Raw genomic sequence first — 16980 nt, 5'->3', positions numbered from 1 at the left:
GCCCAAGCCTGAGAAGGCTCTTAAGCTTTGGCAGCTTGCTTGAGAGGCACAACGAGCAGGCAGCCATACAATGCTGACCTCATTACTTTTCTCTCCATCAGAGTTCCTGTCCACTGCTAGGGTTTGGGGTGTCCTCCAAGGACAACCTGGGGCTACTTTTTGCCTTCTCAGGGAATTTCTTTCCAAGCAGCAGTGGGCATGCTTTGTGTGGTGGCTATTATTCCCTACTGCCTTGCAACTAACAGCCAAGAAAGATGTTGAGAGTGAGGCTACCTAAGCTGTGTACCACTCTCCAGGGAAGCAGAGGCAGCTCTGTTAAAGAGACACAAAGTCTCCTGGAACAAAGCCACCAGTGGGTTTATACCATGCAAAAGCTCTGGTACTACAAGTGATTCTTTGTGTGTGTTCCCTCATGATTTTCTGACACCAGAGTCTGTATTTTGCCCATGGTGTCTACCTGTGTCACAGTGTGAATATCTAGGCCATGCTGGATATTACTGATACTGCATTATCAGAAAAAAGAAGCTTAAAAGGAAGCAGAGTGAATCCGTTCAAACCAAATCCCCATGCTTCATAGCTCTGCTCCTATCTGCCTCTCTCTGAAGAGAGAGGGTTCACCCCTGTTTATCACCATCTCCTTCTCTGCACTAGGCTTATTCTGCATCTTACACTACTCACAGAGCCCCAGCAAGCACTGTTGGCCAACACTTTTACCTGTAAATGATAAATGCTAGATTTCAGGATCTGTAGCAAGAGCAGATTAGTGGCAGACATATTCCTTTGCAATGTTCACAGTAAGCCATTCCTCTTCAAATTCACGTCAGTCCTTTCAATGTTTTTGTCTTTTAAATTGCAGCTAAGTAAAAGGGCAACTAAGTTTCAGTGATTAAAATTATTTACTTACCATACGTAACTGCTGGAGCATCTCCACGTATCTGGGGAAACAGACAAACTTTTATTAATTGCCGTCAAACCAATGCTGAAGGGTGGATTGCGTAGCTTCAGTTTTAGGAGAGCAACAGATAGGCTGTAACAATGAACTCACACTTTTTCTGAAGACATCAGCTCTTGGGCAATGAGGTAAGCTCTGGACTGGCCTTCTTTCTGTCAACAGAGACAATTAAGAGATGTCTCATTCCGAGAAGTAAAGCAGTGTTAGAGAGCACTTTGAACTGACATATTCCTTCAGTAAAAATAGTGACCAGGCTTTTATTCTTTGTTGTTCAGTGTCTGGCATCCTGGAGTCTTTTCCATGACAGGGTGTTTCTGCAATTCAAATACTAGTAATATAGTACAATATAATAGCTGCTAAGGCAGATGTAAGTTTGAAAAACATTTTCTTATTGAAGAAGGACAGAAATTTTCTGTTGATTCTACAGGTCCAAAATTTGTCAGAGAAGCAGAAAGTGCTTAGCTTTGAATAGGCTATTTTCATGGCTGCTGAGGCTCATACCATGTGTTTAGTCCTCTTAACTACATGGAAAAGGGAGTTCTTTATCAAAATGGTCATATTCGAAACTGTTCTGCCAGCTGTGAGACCTGTGGAAGCAAATGGGGCAAAGGGCTTTATTGCATGCTAAACAAACTGTCTAAGCTAAATGGCCATAAGTATCTCCAGAAAGCACACAGTTCAGTATTCCAGCAGACAACATTGTTTGAAATCTCAGTGGCATCTACTTAACTGGTAGGCATCTCAAAAGACACAGAAAATTGTGAAAGAAGCAAAGTGTATGGCTCTGAGGTGCTAATTAGGGTATTTTGCTCCTATTTCATGACTCATCCTTACGGTAAGAAATGACCAAAGCATGGAAATATTTACTGAGAGGAATCTACTGGAAAAGGTTTGACTTATTTAGCAGTGGTTAAGTAGGGAACTAAAACAGTAGTCTAGTAGTAGTAAAGAAAGCAGCCCTCGGTGACCTAACGTGGACGCAGGGGAGATGAGTTCAGCAGCAAGACTTCATGACGTTGTTTGCCAGACCAGGTGTGCTGCAAACCCATTGCTTACAGATCCTGCTTCTGAAAGCCTACTCAGGAGAGACTGGGAGTTGCTGAAATATGACACAGTCCCTGTGTATAACAGTCAGATGGGAAGTTTGTGGCTATATTTCCTCCACAAATTCTGCATGAGGGGGCTACTACAGGTCAGGGAACACAAAGCTCAACTGGAACCCCTCATAAAAAGTATTGATAGGACCTCAAACCCAAATTCAGCTTCCCACAAATGCTGACTTCCCAAATCACACTTGATAGATTAGATATACAATCGGGATTTACATAGCAGATCTGAGCAGTAAAAAATGTCTAAGCCAGTTCAAGCTAAATGCATTATAGACTTTTTACTCCCTGTCCCTTCTCCTCATTAGCATTCCCTTGGGATGCAGGTGTTCAGGCACAGGATAGAAGTATCTGAATTGCTCAAAGTCCCATTCCATTATCACGGTGAACCATCTGCCACTTCTTGTATACAGGGATCAACTTCTGGATTTCAGGATTATCTTCCCCTCCCAAAGTTTCTGGTTCGTTCTGTCTGCAGTAAGCTGCAAACAGTATAGGAAAGAATGAAACATTCCCTGAAGTGCTGGAAGCTGAAATTCAGTCATGTAGATACTTGGAGTGTAAAAAACCCAGGAGCAAGGTCAGCTGAAACATAATCGAAGCAATTTCACTGCCCAACATGCATAAATTAAAAGAGGAATATGTGATAGAACAGCAGTTATATTTTTAAGATTCTTCTGGTTTTAATAACTTTGGTTATTCATTACAAAAGCAAGGAATTCAAGCACCAACAATTGAATTCTCCACTGCCTGTTTCAGAGGAACCAAGGGCCAGTCAAAGGGCCATGTTGCAAATAGATGTCAGTATTGACTGCACACATGAGCAAAGGAAAGGCTTCTGTTTCTATGAGGAGACTAAAGATCCCTTGCTGCTCTGTGAGTTTTCACCCTGAGGGTGATGGACCCCAAGGAGGATTATGATCCGATCAATAGTGAATATGAGTGAAAAAGTCCTTGAACCCTGATGATGATGGGTTAAATGAATGAAGCTTCATGTATAGAAAATGAACAGTGTCACAGTGACTTTTCTTCATCTTTAGTTTATTTCTGTGTACTTTTACTGGAAGGCAACTGAAGATTGCAAGAGCCAAAGGAAATACAGAGAGTGAACTATTCATCAGTCTCAGATGTCTAATTTATCTCTCCTTTAGCATGAGTCTGAGGGTATGTCCCCTAGTGCTCAGTTCCTCTTAGCTGATGGGTGCCAAAGAGCATGCTTTGAATCACTTACTTTTGGAGAACTACACTACAGTTTATAATAGAGTGCACTAGAAAGACCTTACATTTTTTCCTTAGTTTCACTTTCCTGCTGGGAGCACATATTTGATTACCCCTTTGCCCCTGGTTCCACTTTGTGAACACCTCTTGAAGATCATGATGTGCCTCTCCTGGTTGTCCCAACTGCTGTAGGAACACGCTAGAGACACTGAGTTTTCTATTCTCTCTCTTTTTCTCTATACAGACATAGCAGAGCAAATGAAAGGGGGTGTGTTTCTTTCTGGGTCACCTGGCCCAATGCTGGCTGCCCAACACGTCCTCTGTGGACAAGCCTGGATCGGCAGTGCCAAGAGCAGAGTGCATTTCCCCAGCAGGCCAGGCCTGCTTTCCCTTTGCATACACACATTGTTGCACTCTGTAACTCCTCTTATGATTAATATGTCTTAGCCAAGAGACAAAACACAGGGACCCCAGTGTCACATGGCCTGTCTAGGGTGAGTTTGAGACAGTGTCTCTAGGCGTTGCCTGTCTTGTGCTATTTAATTGCTGTTTGTTTAACCAGGAAATGAACTCTCAGATTGACGACAGTGTCCGGAGACAGACTTCTGGGAATAGGGGATAGAGGGGGACCAGGTCCCTCAAGCATCAAGTTTCTGAAACAAAGTCCGAGTGATTATTATAACACTGCCAAGCTGCCACTTTTTTAGTAATCTTTACTCTCTGCAGGCCAGTCCTGTGCCCAGCCCTGCGGTATGGTTCCTTCCCAGTTCCCACTTCAGAAGCTGCACTCTAGGCCTCTCTGCATGCCTCTGCTTAGCAGATGGGGACTCTTGGCTTTCTGCTTCACTGAGTCTTCTTGGCTCATAGCCTCATCACCCCATCCTCCCCAAAACCAAATGCTTAATAAAATGCTTGCAATATACAATATAAAATTGCAATATATAACTGAAATATCTCCCCATTCTCTCCACTCAGAAAAACATGCTGGTGCCAGGAAGGTCGCAAACACAAAAGCACTTTAACCAGGTTAGGAACTTGTACAGTTGCTACAGCTCAGCTGATCAGCGTAACTTGTGAAGCAAAGGTGATACTGGGCAATCATCTCTCCATTGGCTAACAAACTAAGCCCTACAGCCCTCCTCCAAATAGATACCAAGTTTATGGATGGAAAACTAAGACCTAAAGATGACTTGTGACGTGCTCAGAGTTTCTCCTTCTCCAACAGCCGATGTTTCCTAATGTATAAGAAGCACACCACCATCAGAATGCTTTTGTTTAGAACAATAAAGACCTAAAAGCCTGCAGCAATTTACAGAGCACAACTCAAGTTAAGTACTAGTCTTAGGTAGTTCAAACTGAGAAACTTTTCATGTCCCTTTTGTGCCTTCTGATAGAACAAACATTTGGGCTGAGAAGGGGCAAGTAATGAACAGTGGAGAAAGGTGGCTAATGGCCCATTCGAGTGGGCTAATGTGGCACTTAACTGTTACAGGATTCCCTTCTCTGTGTGGTAGTGATCCCATTAATGCAGGGATGACATCTCCACACTGAGTCATTTATATGCCCTGGCTTTGTTCTGAGCAATGCCAAGGCATCTGACATGAGCCCCAACAGGCCATGCTTTGATTAGATGGTACTGTGGTGACAGTGCCAGTCACTCCCCTCCGAGCCCAGTGCCAGCTCTCAGTTGTGCTGACCCAGCTGTTTGCAGGACCTTGTTCAGAACCCGATTGGTCTCCTGATCCAGCTTAAAAAATTGCAGGGCTGGGGGCGAATGTGCCTCCATGGAACTGGAATGGGGTTGTACGGCCTAAGAGCAGCACAAGTAGATCACAGAACAGTTCACTAAAACTGAAGCATTAGTACTGTGCAAGCCATTCATCTGGAGTACTCGGGGAGTAACCCTTTGCATTTCAAAAGCAGGGTAACCAGTCAAGACATAGAAGCAGCCGCTCCATTCTTGTGTGTGCCACACATGCCATGCTGACCATGGACAAACTGCATCTCTTCATGCATTTTCTTATGTGTGCGTCTCATTTCACAGACTCCTCAGGGTAGGTGCTTTGTAGCTGGATGGTACCCAACACAAGAGCGCTACTGTCACAATCAGAGGCTGACAGCAGTTTGCAAGCTTCAGCCTCTGAGCTGAGTGACTTCATAATGCTTTTGTAATTATTATGAACTATGTAGCAGTTCACAGTGATGTCACCGTGGTGCCAACAGTAAACGGAGGCATTACAAGACTTTTTCAGGCTGGCTCTGTGAATCAGTGGGAGAGAAGCAAAAGCAGTCCACATCTCCCAGGCCCCTTCCTTGAAGAGCTAGATTGCAGCTCTCCTGGGGAATCTGTGTAATTATATAAATCAAGAGCTGTCCCTTGAAAGGCGTCTGAATTTGGTGCTTCCTCAAGGCACACAAATCTGTCACTCCCAACTCCAGCACGTTTCAGTTTTGTGTGTGTGTGCGTGCATGTGTGTGTGTTTTAATATATGAAGGTTAAAGGTTTGCAAAACAGAATGATTAATGGAGTCTGGAAACCAAGCCCACGCAGTGGAAATGGATAAGGAGCAGCAAAGGCAGTTTTATGTACTGCCGCCATGAGACAGTAGTTGCCCTGCTTGTTGTGAGACCTTTGTGGCTAAGCTTAGTGTTCCCTGTTTGTGTGGGGCGCAGGTCCTCTCCATCTGCCATCCTGGATTGCTGCCCCCCTTTTCGTCCACTGCCTTTTATTTTGATACCTGGGAGAAGGGTGGAGCATCTTACCTCCAGTGCTGCCTTCTCACAAGTACAGCATTAGGGATTTATCTGTATGAAGTTCCCCTTCATGCCCCGCTCCCCAGCACACCACCATATAATGGTAATGAGCACCCCTCCAGTCTGGCTACAATTAGCTATATTAAACCTAAAGTCCTGAAAGACTAGCCAGAATGCTTTGGGTTTTCATTGGCATAAAATCCAACCACATCTGGTCTGAGTTCCCATTATACCATTTTGCTCTGGTTACATGCTATTCACCTCGCTACAGACCTTCATGTTTTGCCACCAGGGTAAGATCACATCTCTCACATGCTGCCTCTGTACAGTTGCTTGTTACATATTGCTGGTTTTAGACTAAACTCGACAGTATTTGCGTACAGATTGGTTTACTTTTAGATTTCCCATACAGTTAACTGGCAGGCAGATCTGTGTGCTGGATGAAAGAAATGTCTTTATGTTCCAGCTATGGCTTTATTACTCGTCCTAGGATTTGTATTAATTGATTTCCTGGGTGCTTTATAAACTATAATTCTTACAGGTATTCACCCAGATTAATCACATTCTTTTCTTATTATTCTTTTGAGATTCCCTTCAGTTCTTCAGATCAAACTCCCTCCTGTGTTTACAGACACGTTTAAGAGAGCGTTTTTAATTGTTCCTTTGCCTAGTGGCTTAACGTAGGGTTTGCTATATGTCATTCCTAACTATAACAGAGTTCTTAAAATAGCTGGTGTTGCTACAATATTCCTAGCACCCCGTTTACCCAGCCACTGCTTTCTCCTTCCAAAGGCACCCTGTAAAGGAAGACTCATCCTCTTATCACTGTGGTGCAAATTGTGCAATTGATCGCAGTCTAAATGCCTTCAATTGACTACTCGGGTTATTTTTAAGCCTGTTACTTTTTTTGATCAGCATACCGTTAGCATGTGTGTGACCCAGTCTGAATCAAGCAGTGTGATGGAAATAGCTCTTAAAGCCCAGTCCAAGGCAACACGTTTTATAGTGTTGTTACAGGACCGTCTGCACGGCTTTCTGCAAGATGCTGGAAAAATGAATTCTTAAATTGGCGGATGGGTTCCTGCCCCTTACCCATCCTCACAGAACCCAAAACAGCACCCTGTGCTTCATCTCCATGTATTTCTTCAAAAAATTTTCACACCACCATGGGGCCTCTGCTGCATCTCCCTGCTGTGGTTTGTCCCACAGGTGTTTGCCCTTCCCCAGGCCTAACCTACTTCCCCAAGTAGAGTTGTTAATGTGGTGGTAGGAAGGCAGATGCAGTCCTAATACTATCACCTCAGTGAATCCCTTGAAAGGCTTGATGTTCCCACAATGAACCTAAAGGCTAGCACCTAGCTTCCTGCCTTGCCTGCAAGTTTGATCTCCAATCTGCATCAGATGTTTTTTTTCTAGTCTCTGGATCCAGCATAAAAAATCACTCCTCCCTGCTGGGTCCTTCTCTTCAGCCAGATGGAGGGTTAGGCGTGGTAAAAGAATTGTCTTGGGGCTCCCTTCAGTTTCGTAACAATTGGAGGTTGTAGGAGGTTAGTGACAAAAGGGATCAACTGGCCAGAAGATCCAGTCTTAAAAAGTACCTACAAGAAAGGAACTGTCTGAAGACTCTTGCTTGAAGATTCTAACACTAAATTCTCACTAAAATGAGAGGCGCAAGCTATGGAGGGGCAGCTGATGATCCAGCATATGCGGCATCTTCCCCAAACTACCAAGACAATTCAAAAACTCAGATCATAACCAGCAATAGGTGAAACCTACCAGCATGTGTTGATTTTAGTCCATTTCAAACCATGGAGCTGAGGTTCTCAAAAGTAGACTTTCAAGATTATATTGTCTCTATTTCTGATCTTCTTTTTAAAACTGGAAATTCTGAGACTGCTACAAAAACTAAGTTCTGCCAAAGGCAGTTTGAAGTTGGTGACTAGTAAAATCTGAACTATTAAGCTCATTTCCCTTTTAATTCCTTTAATGCTTGTTAGCTGGGTGGGTCCAAGATGGATTTATCTGGTTTTAGCAGAAAAAACAAACACGAAGTTCAGGTTTGAATCCTACTCAGTGATGAGAGGAAAAATCCGGGGTTCTACATCCTGGACTTTGAGCATTTGTCTAGTGAGTGAAGGTTCAGAGGTAGGAAATAAAGAGAAAGTCCTTATTTTATTTGATACAAGTTTTTTGTTCCTAACTGGAATCCCTAATTCCATTTTTTCTTCTGTAGGCAGCTCAGATGCCATCATATAACCTTGAAAGGCCAGTACAGAAAAGCCATGTGTCAACTTCTGATAAATTGGGAGGGGTTTAATTAAATGAACATATATAAAAGACACATGAATGAGTGATGGCCCAGGAGCTCTTTTAAATTAGCTTAGCAGGAGGAAAAAAAAGAGTGAATCTCCATCAGTAGTGTAAGTGAAGGGCAACACTTTTTATAATATAACCAAGTAGAATCACAAAGGTTGAGAAAACTTACAGCATTACCTGCCTCTGAGTTCTCTAGGTTGTTATCATATGCCACCGGATAGAAGAGAAGGAAATAAAGTGCTTATTTAACCAGAAAGAATGAATTTTCACTGTTAGTCTTATACAGAAGAATCAAAACTACCAGGTGATTTCTGATGACAAATGCTCAGCTGCTCAGGGTCTGAGGTACTCCCAGTGGAATAAAGGCACAAATTCAAAACCTACCTCCTGTTTTACATTTTTATACCTGCCCCATTCCAAATAGGTTTTTAGTAATAAAAATTCCTGTAACACAATAGAGATAAAAGCCCCTCTTTGTTTGCTCTTTAAAATAAAGCTGATAATGTAAAAAATACCTCAACATGTATTATTGGCTATGATTCAAATTGTTTACAGAACAGGGGTTCCAACAGGCCCTAAAAATTTCTCCACACTCATGTGAATCTGCTCCCCAGGAGATCAGGGATTCAAAGGAGACGAGCTGTTGAAACAACACCAGGAAATGTGTGCACAAAGCTAATTTTTAAAATCATATTTACTTATAAAAATGAATCTTAGAAAGAAACATCAGAGCAAAAAATTCTGCTGCAAACTGGAAGTCTTGCGATTCTCCCGCAAGCAGGCCAGGAGAAAGCAGGTGAGAAAAACCAAAGCATGCTGCTTCCATTTTGGTACAGGAATTCAATCATGACAGTGAAAGGCAGCAGGCTGAATCCCACTCAATGCAAATGAAAATCATATATCTGAACACAGGGAGGAGATTTTATCATCCTGGCTGTTTCATGCCTTTATTTAAACTAAGTTTCCCTGAGGAGGAGAAAAACAGAAATCAAACCAACAAACCCCAGAAGGGTCTTTTTTTGTATGTGCATATGTGTTTTTTAAAATCCAAATTCAGCTCTTAGTAGGCCAGCCCCAAACAGTTGTTTTAACAAGATTAGCTCATTTCAAAATCCATGGTACTGTTTTTGGCATCCAGACCAACACATCTCTGCCTATTCTCCCCAAGCGACAGTGCTTCTGAACTCTTTCATGTTGTACAGCCACTCTGTGTTGTCCTGAGGATTTTGCTCCAAGGGATAAATCCCTTCATCGTGGAGCTAGACAAATGCTTCGCACTTTGTCATCATAGAGACAGGTTTTGACAGGGCAGCTAATGTTCCCTTGGCACCCAGAAGATTTGCATAAGACAATAAAAGGAGGCGGGAGCAGCAGCATAGGAAAAACAGTCCTCTGTCAGTCCTCTGTAAAGACACCAGTGCTTTCTGAGAGAAGAGCTGTGGACAAATGGTATTTATCCTGTTCACTCTTAATTACAGTGAATTGGAAGCCCTTGTCTTTGACAGAGAATCTGCAGCGTGGCCTGCATGAGACCTTGGAAGATTCCTGTATCACTATAATTCTGTGGCTGGCATGGGTGAAAGACAACAGTTAAATATATTGCATCCTTCATGTCAGAACCCCGCACTGACTGTTTTTCCTAGGAAATCAGGTTTCCCTGGCCATCTTTTGATTATTGTTGCACACAGCTTGCAGCAGTGATGGTGAGGCTGTTACAGAGTGGCAAGAGAGTCCTGATGCTAGGTGGCCTCTGACTGCCAAGATCAGGTGTCTCCTTTAACAGATTGGGTCCTGGGGACAGCTGGGACACACAGGGTTTGAGAGGATGGTTCCCAGGACCTCCTTAGTCTGTCCAAAGTGATGCCTGCCCTAGTAAGGCTACAAGAAGAAAGATGCTCAAAGGTGTCTCAGTGCCACTTTGCATCTCTACATCTTTTCTTGGTCCCACATACAAGCACAGCCCCCTGACTTGTCTTACTATGCAAATGGCTTATCCAGGGATGAAATTACTGCTGCTCCAACCTCTTTTTAGAGTCTGTAGCTAGAGCCCAGTAGATTGCAGAGTGGCTAATCTTCCTACAGCCAGAATTATAACAGGCAGATCAGATTATGTCTACTTTCTGGGCCTGCTTCTTGGCAGGGTAGATAGCCACGTGCATTAATTCATCAGCCAGCTTGGAAATATGGCCTGTACTCAGATGGAGCTGTTTTAAGACAGCTCCCCAGGAGCTTGTGGAAGTCTGGTCCTGGGTACTGTGATCCTTGCTGACAATTAGCTTGGGAAACAAAGGCCAACCAAACAACCAGACCTGTTCTGATGTTCTCTATCAGGCATGTGCAGACATTTAGTTTGTGTTCATCTGAAGAGCGGGAGAGATGATACCTCCAGTTAGACTCTGAAGCACATGCTTGTTCACCAACTGCTGCCTTCTTCTGTGACAGCTACACAGTGTGGTTACCCCAGCACAACAGACCAATTAAAATGCATGAGATGCAATAAGCGAGCCATTTAGAAAACCATCATTTCCTAGTGTCTTGAGTAAAACCCTACAAAAATGGTAATAAAATTGGTTTTAGCAGCCTTGAATTTGCTTCCAAGTGCGTAGTAATTGCATGCATTTCCCTTGTGAACTCAATTCACAATTTTGTTGTCACTTCTCCACTGGCATCACAACTAAGAGATGCTGAGAAACCTGACCCGCTTAGATAACACACCAGTGTATGCTCTATAAATGCTAGTGGTTTGTCATCTAACTAATAGAACTGAAAGGAAAAATATTTCTCATTTAACAGAGAATATCAGAAATTTAAAGGCTTTTCCCTTTCCAAAACAGTGTGAAAACAAACAATCAAAAAAATTTCATGAATCTCAGAGGAAAAAAGATAAGGTTGCTTGCAACTGTTTCATTTGTTTCATGTCAGTAAGGAGATCAAACCACAGTCTTTTCCACTGGTACCAGAGGCAGCTCAGCACCCTGCAGGGTAGACCTAAAAGTGATAGAGCATACAGGGAAATCAAAGGAAGCTATTCTCCCTCAGAGATTAGAGCAACAGCAATTTCATTTGCCCTTCACTGTCATTCCGCTTGCAGTTTCTTTTTCTGTTTCTCAAGAACTGGTGTCCTCGTAAGGGGAAAATTCTGCTCCCCTCTCTCTACACCTGCCCCTAAACAAAGCTTCACATTTTGGAAATGCCTGAAGAGATCTCATCTTCCTAGAATCAATATACTTATGCTTCTCCTTGACAGTTGACCCTTACTCAGCCATCATTTGGTTTTGGATGGGCATCTGCACATACTTTTGCAGGCTCTGACACATGCCCATGACCAGACACAAGCCATCTACAATCAGGAAGCCACATAGCTGTGCTGACACTGAGAGACCAGGCCAAAATGAATGGCAGAGAGAGGTGTAGGAAATCAGGATTTGCTATTTTCCTATGCAGCCTGGGGCTCTAATTGAAAGACTTCAGAAGAACATATCTATCTCTTGCATGCATACCAAATGGGCTATGCAGTGGGTGCTTGTACTCAGAGACACAATGTTAGATTGTTAGGCTCATATTAGGTTTTAAGAAACCACATACACACAAAAATTCTGTGAAAAACAAAGATAAATTTGTGACTAAAAGTGCTCGATGCCATTTCTTTAACAACTGCACTGTTAGCCAGCTTACTGGAGGTTAAAACAGCCTTGGATGGTCTTAAGCTGTGGTCACATTTCCATGGTCTTCTCCATAATTTGTTTAAGAGCTGTTTTATTCATCAGAAGTCAGTAAAACAAACCCAAACATGAGTGCATTTTCCCATGATGAGAGAATTCTGAGATGGCAGAGACCTATTAGATAATTTACTACATCTCCCAGCCAATGCAGAACTGGTCCCAGTGATGTATTTGTTATTGTTTTATTCCATGTAGTTTTAAAATTCTCAAGATTGCAGCTAAATCCTTCTTCTGAGTGAGACATTTTTCCTGACATTCAAGTCAGGCCTTTCCTGCTGGCTATGTTGCCGCCTCTGTCCATTTTAGGACTGCAGTTCTTTGGCCTTGCCACATGCTATAGGGGTAAATTGTTGCTAGTGCACTGGGGGAGTAAAGGATTGATGGTTCTGACATTTCTAAATCAGCACCAGGCAAAAAGCAGAGAGAGTTGAGAATCCAGGTTCTTCTGCAAATTGTTTCTCCCCCTCCGGGTTTCACACATTCCCCATTATTCAGCTCTTTTACCTTGTTGATGAGGCTGGGATCACCTGGGCTGCTCTCATCCTCTTCTGAACTCTTCTGTTCGTCATCTGATGTGACAACCTCCATTGGTATCACAGAGACTGGGCATACCTTGTAGGGCTCGGTGTAGGCACTGCAGAGAGAAAGAACACGCTAGCTTACTGGTGTTATTCCCAGACACTCGCTATTGCTCAGACATAACAAATCCACACATTGCCCAGAGATAACCAGTCAGGGGGCAGGGAACCTCTGCAGACCTGCTAGGCTTGGAAAGCAAGATTTCTCAAGCTTTAGTTTTTTGCTGCCAGGTTCAACAGAAACCATTTAGGCAAGTAAAAGAATCTGAAAGAAGCAGTGGGAAGTTAACTGAACTTGTTCAAGCTTTCCCAAAGGACCACTGTTCTGCCTCAGTTTGGAGCAAAAAGTTCATACTTAGTTGCAACCAGAACTGCTTTGTTCCTCCCTAGTCAACCCCTCAAAATGGATGTAATAAAATCATACCAACATCTCAGTGCTCATTAAAAATAGAAGTTAGATATTGTAACAATGGGTTTTCTGGGAAAACATCAAAAGGATGAGAAAAGTATAATTGTAATACCAATGGCATTAATTAAAGCACAAGGTACTCAGATCCCAGAATCCTTGAGTTGTTTCAAGGGAATCTGAATTCAGCTCCAGAAACCCAGAGAAAGCCATGTGATAAGAGTACTGGATCTGGTGTGTAGTACAGGCCAGCGGCTTCCCAGCATTTTCTTTAAGCAAAAAAACCCCCTTTTTTTAAAATTAAAATTGCCAGTGATTTCAAAACCTCCACAAAGCATGACTAGAGGTAGGTTCTCCACATGGTGCCTGCCCTTTGCCTTAGAAGGGTGTCTTTTATTGCTGATTTGAACATGCCTAGCTCCAAATTACAGATACTGGATCTTGTTAAACCTTTGTCTACTGAATTGGAGGCAGTCTTCCAAATTTTGTTACTCACAGGTACTCACAGGCTGTATTCAGGTTGTCCCTCCATTTTGTCTTTTGTATGAAATAGGTGAAGATCTTGGTGTCTTACTATGTCATGCTTCCTATCACTTAATCATTCTAAAATCTCTGAACTTTATCCAATTATCCATTAGCATTATCCAATTTACTAGCACCCGTTTTTACTACCAACCAGTTTTAGTACTGTTCTTGGTACTGCAACATAAGACTCAATATTCCAGCACAGGCAAAAGAAGTGCCAAGTATACCAGTGGTAACACCCATCTATTCCTACCGGACTTTACTGTGTTTTTACAGATTAGAATTTTTGACCACAGTATCATTTTGGGAGCTTATGGACAGCTTATACACCACAGTGGCCCCAAGCCTTTTACATTTCCAGGGATAGGTTCCAGCGTTCAGCCAACAAGGCAAGCCTGTTGTCCTGAGAAACAAAATCTGACATCTCCGTGTGTTCCAGTAGACATCTTCACCAACCAGGTCGTGGGCCTGCCTTACCCAGTGTACATTATTTCTTTAGTTCTCCTTTCCTCTGAAACATTATTAATTTGTTTTCGCATCTCTGCCTCATCTATTTATTTTTCTTTGATCTCCCACTTGGGGATCCCAGATGTGAACAAATCCAAAGCTTCAAAGCCAATGCTAGAGTGACAGGAGGCTGGGCAAAGATGGGTTAATGTGAGTGGGAAGGCAATGAAGAAAGAGACTCCCAAGGCCACTGACCAGACTCATATTTCCTTTTGGAAAGGAAACTCCCTACATATCTGCATTCACTTCCAAGCAAACAGACCTCTGTGTCTCCCATGCAGGTGTGGCTGCCAGCCTTTCTTTTATGCCGCCAGCTTTTCCCTCATGCGCAGAGTCAGGGAGCTCTTGCAAGCTGCCCGGTGCATTTGCCATGGCTGGGCGAAGGGCCAAGCAGCAGCACTGTTCCTCACCATTGTCTTCTCTTGTTTATTATTAGTGTCTGCAGTTTTTCAGTGTGGGTGGCATCACGGCACTTCTGAAAACCTGCCTAGCTACAACAACAAAGGGGCCTCAGCACAACTGAAAGCAAGAGCAAGGCAGATACAGGAACAGCTCAGGAGGCTTATTAATAGTTTAGCCAGTCTCTCTCCTTACTCACACAGCCTTTCTGCAATTTGTAATTGTTTGCCCCAGCAGACATGAAATTAAGTCTCTCCCTCCCTCCTTTTCTCTCTCTCTCTCTGATAAATGACTGCATTATGTTAATGTAAGAACACATTATAATTTGGGAAGAATGCCTCAGTATATTAGTCTGGTAATCATTATGAATGGCATTATTTAAGGCTTATACAATAGCAAAACTTGCAAATATTGCTGAACTGTTGCATGGGCTTCATTTATAGTAGACCTGCAGTCCAGCGGCACTGGCTTGTGTTTAAAGAGAAGTCCCAAAATGTTATGGGTCTCATTTGCGCATGGGATGGGCACAGGCATGTTTGTGCCACCCTCTCCATCCTGCCCTTCTCCAGCCACTCCAGCAGCACTTAGGTTTCACTTCTGAGACTGATCTATATTGTCATAGATCTCCAGGGCAGTACACCTTTCCTGATACCCAGCATGTGTTTTACTCCAATGAATTCACATCCTTTCATCCATTTTATATGTCTGTGGTCTTGTGGTCTCCTAGTAATCCTAGCTCCTGAAGACTTGAACTGTGCCCAGGAACTGGTCACCAAGTGAAGGTGCCCTGGGCAGCTTGGTCTTCACTAATCCCACTGCCAGGTGCCTGCAGGAGAACACCAAGGATGCAGGGATAGGTGGCAGATGACTTCTGAGGCACAACAGGTTTCGGGAAATTTTATAAAAGGAAGATATGGAGTAATTTTAATGCAGGGCAGGGTCTTACCCAGAGAGCAAACCCTTCAGGTATGCCCAAACAATTACCATAACTGCATATTAAGTCTTTTATCTTAGTACAAGCTGCTGTGCATCCTGTGAAAATCACATGGACATGTTTTAGCCCTTTCCAAGAGACTATGTAGGTTTGCTTTTGATGTTGGTAAGCTGCCACTATTGGAGGAACCTTCCAACTTGATATTTGAGAACAGAAAAATTAACTGCTTTATAAGATAACAGAGTCACCAAGATCAATGAGATGTAACCACTGATCATGACAAGAATCCATCTCTAATACTAGGAAAATAGTCACAGCCAACTTAATGCACTGCAGTTCTTCTAAAGCAATTTAATCTCCACTGATCACAGAATCACAGACTGGTTGAGGTTGGAAGGGACTTCTGGAGGTCAGCTGGTCCAACCCCCCTGCTCAGGCAGGGCCATCTAGAGCCAACTGCCCAGGACTATGTCCAGGTGACTTCTGAATATCGCCAAGGATGGAGACTCCACAACGTTTCTGGGCAACCTGTGCCAGTGCTCAGTCACCCTCAGAGTGAAAAAGTGTTTCCTGATGTTTGAGGGAACCTCCTGTGTTTCAGTTTATGCCCATTGCCTCTAGTCCAGTCACTGGGCACCACTGAGAAGAGCCTGGCTTCATCTTCTTTACAGCCTCCCGTCAGGTGTTTATACACACTGATGAGATCCCCCTGAGGCTTCTCTCCTCCAGGCTGAAGAGTCCCAGTTGTCTCAGCCTCTCCTCAACTGTGAAGTATTCCAGTCCCTTAATGATCCTTGTGGTCTTTCCTTGAACTCTCTCTAGTATGTCCATGCCTCTCCTCTCTTGAGGAGCCCAGCACTGGACACAGGACTCCAGGTGTGGCCTCACCAGTGCTGAGTAGAGGGCAAGGATCCCCTCCCTCGACCTGCTGGCAATACTTTTTCTAATGCAGCCCAGGATACCATTAGCCTTCCTCTTGGCACCTTGATTTTAGGTCTCTATGAAGTAACTTTCAGTGTGGTTTTGTGAAGAATAACCCTTTTATGGACAAACAGTAACCTAACTTTATAAAGCCATGGTAAAGCAGAACCACCAAGTTAAATTGCAAGCTGCAACCCAGGATAACACAAGGAGAGAACTCTGTTGGACAGGACAGGGATTGCCAGCCCATTTCCCTCAGGACACACGTCCAGATCACAAACCCCACAGTCATGGGTGGTACTTACTGGTTCCCAATGACAGTTTCTGAGAGCACCATTAGTACGCAATCTTAAAAATGCACACAAACTGAGATGAGAAATTACTTTCTGTAAGAGGATACAGAAACACTGAATTAAAACAACAACTGTTTTTTTTGAGAAGAAGTTCCATTTCATGTGATCTTTGCCTCTGAGTTTCTAACATGCTCTTGAATGAAAGACTGTGCAATTGTAAGATGATATAGGCTAGGAAAGAAGAATGAAGTGCAATGATCTCATGAACCAAGAATGGAAATCATAGAATCATAGAATCATGGAATAGTTTGGGTTGGAAGGGACCTTTAAAGGTCATCTAGTCCAACCT

At 43.2% G+C, this 16980-nt stretch overlaps 1 protein-coding gene across 1 annotated transcript in view; it reads right to left on the bottom strand.

Annotated features, from left to right (window-relative positions):
- FGD5 (FYVE, RhoGEF and PH domain containing 5) overlaps positions 1–16980 on the bottom strand; it is a 115963-nt gene that overhangs the window by 56825 nt on the left and 42158 nt on the right. Inside the window, exons 3-5 of the mRNA XM_075158503.1 lie at positions 12573–12702; positions 1046–1104; positions 905–935 (exon numbers count right to left, since the gene is read on the bottom strand). Of these exons, the coding sequence (XP_075014604.1) occupies positions 905–935; positions 1046–1104; positions 12573–12702 (220 nt within the window). The remainder of the gene's footprint in view (positions 1–904; positions 936–1045; positions 1105–12572; positions 12703–16980) is intronic.

Source organism: Calonectris borealis, chromosome 10, assembly GCF_964195595.1.
Source record: "Calonectris borealis chromosome 10, bCalBor7.hap1.2, whole genome shotgun sequence".
NCBI lineage: Eukaryota > Metazoa > Chordata > Aves > Procellariiformes > Procellariidae > Calonectris > Calonectris borealis.
This window is presented reverse-complemented; position numbering and strand designations above follow the sequence as displayed.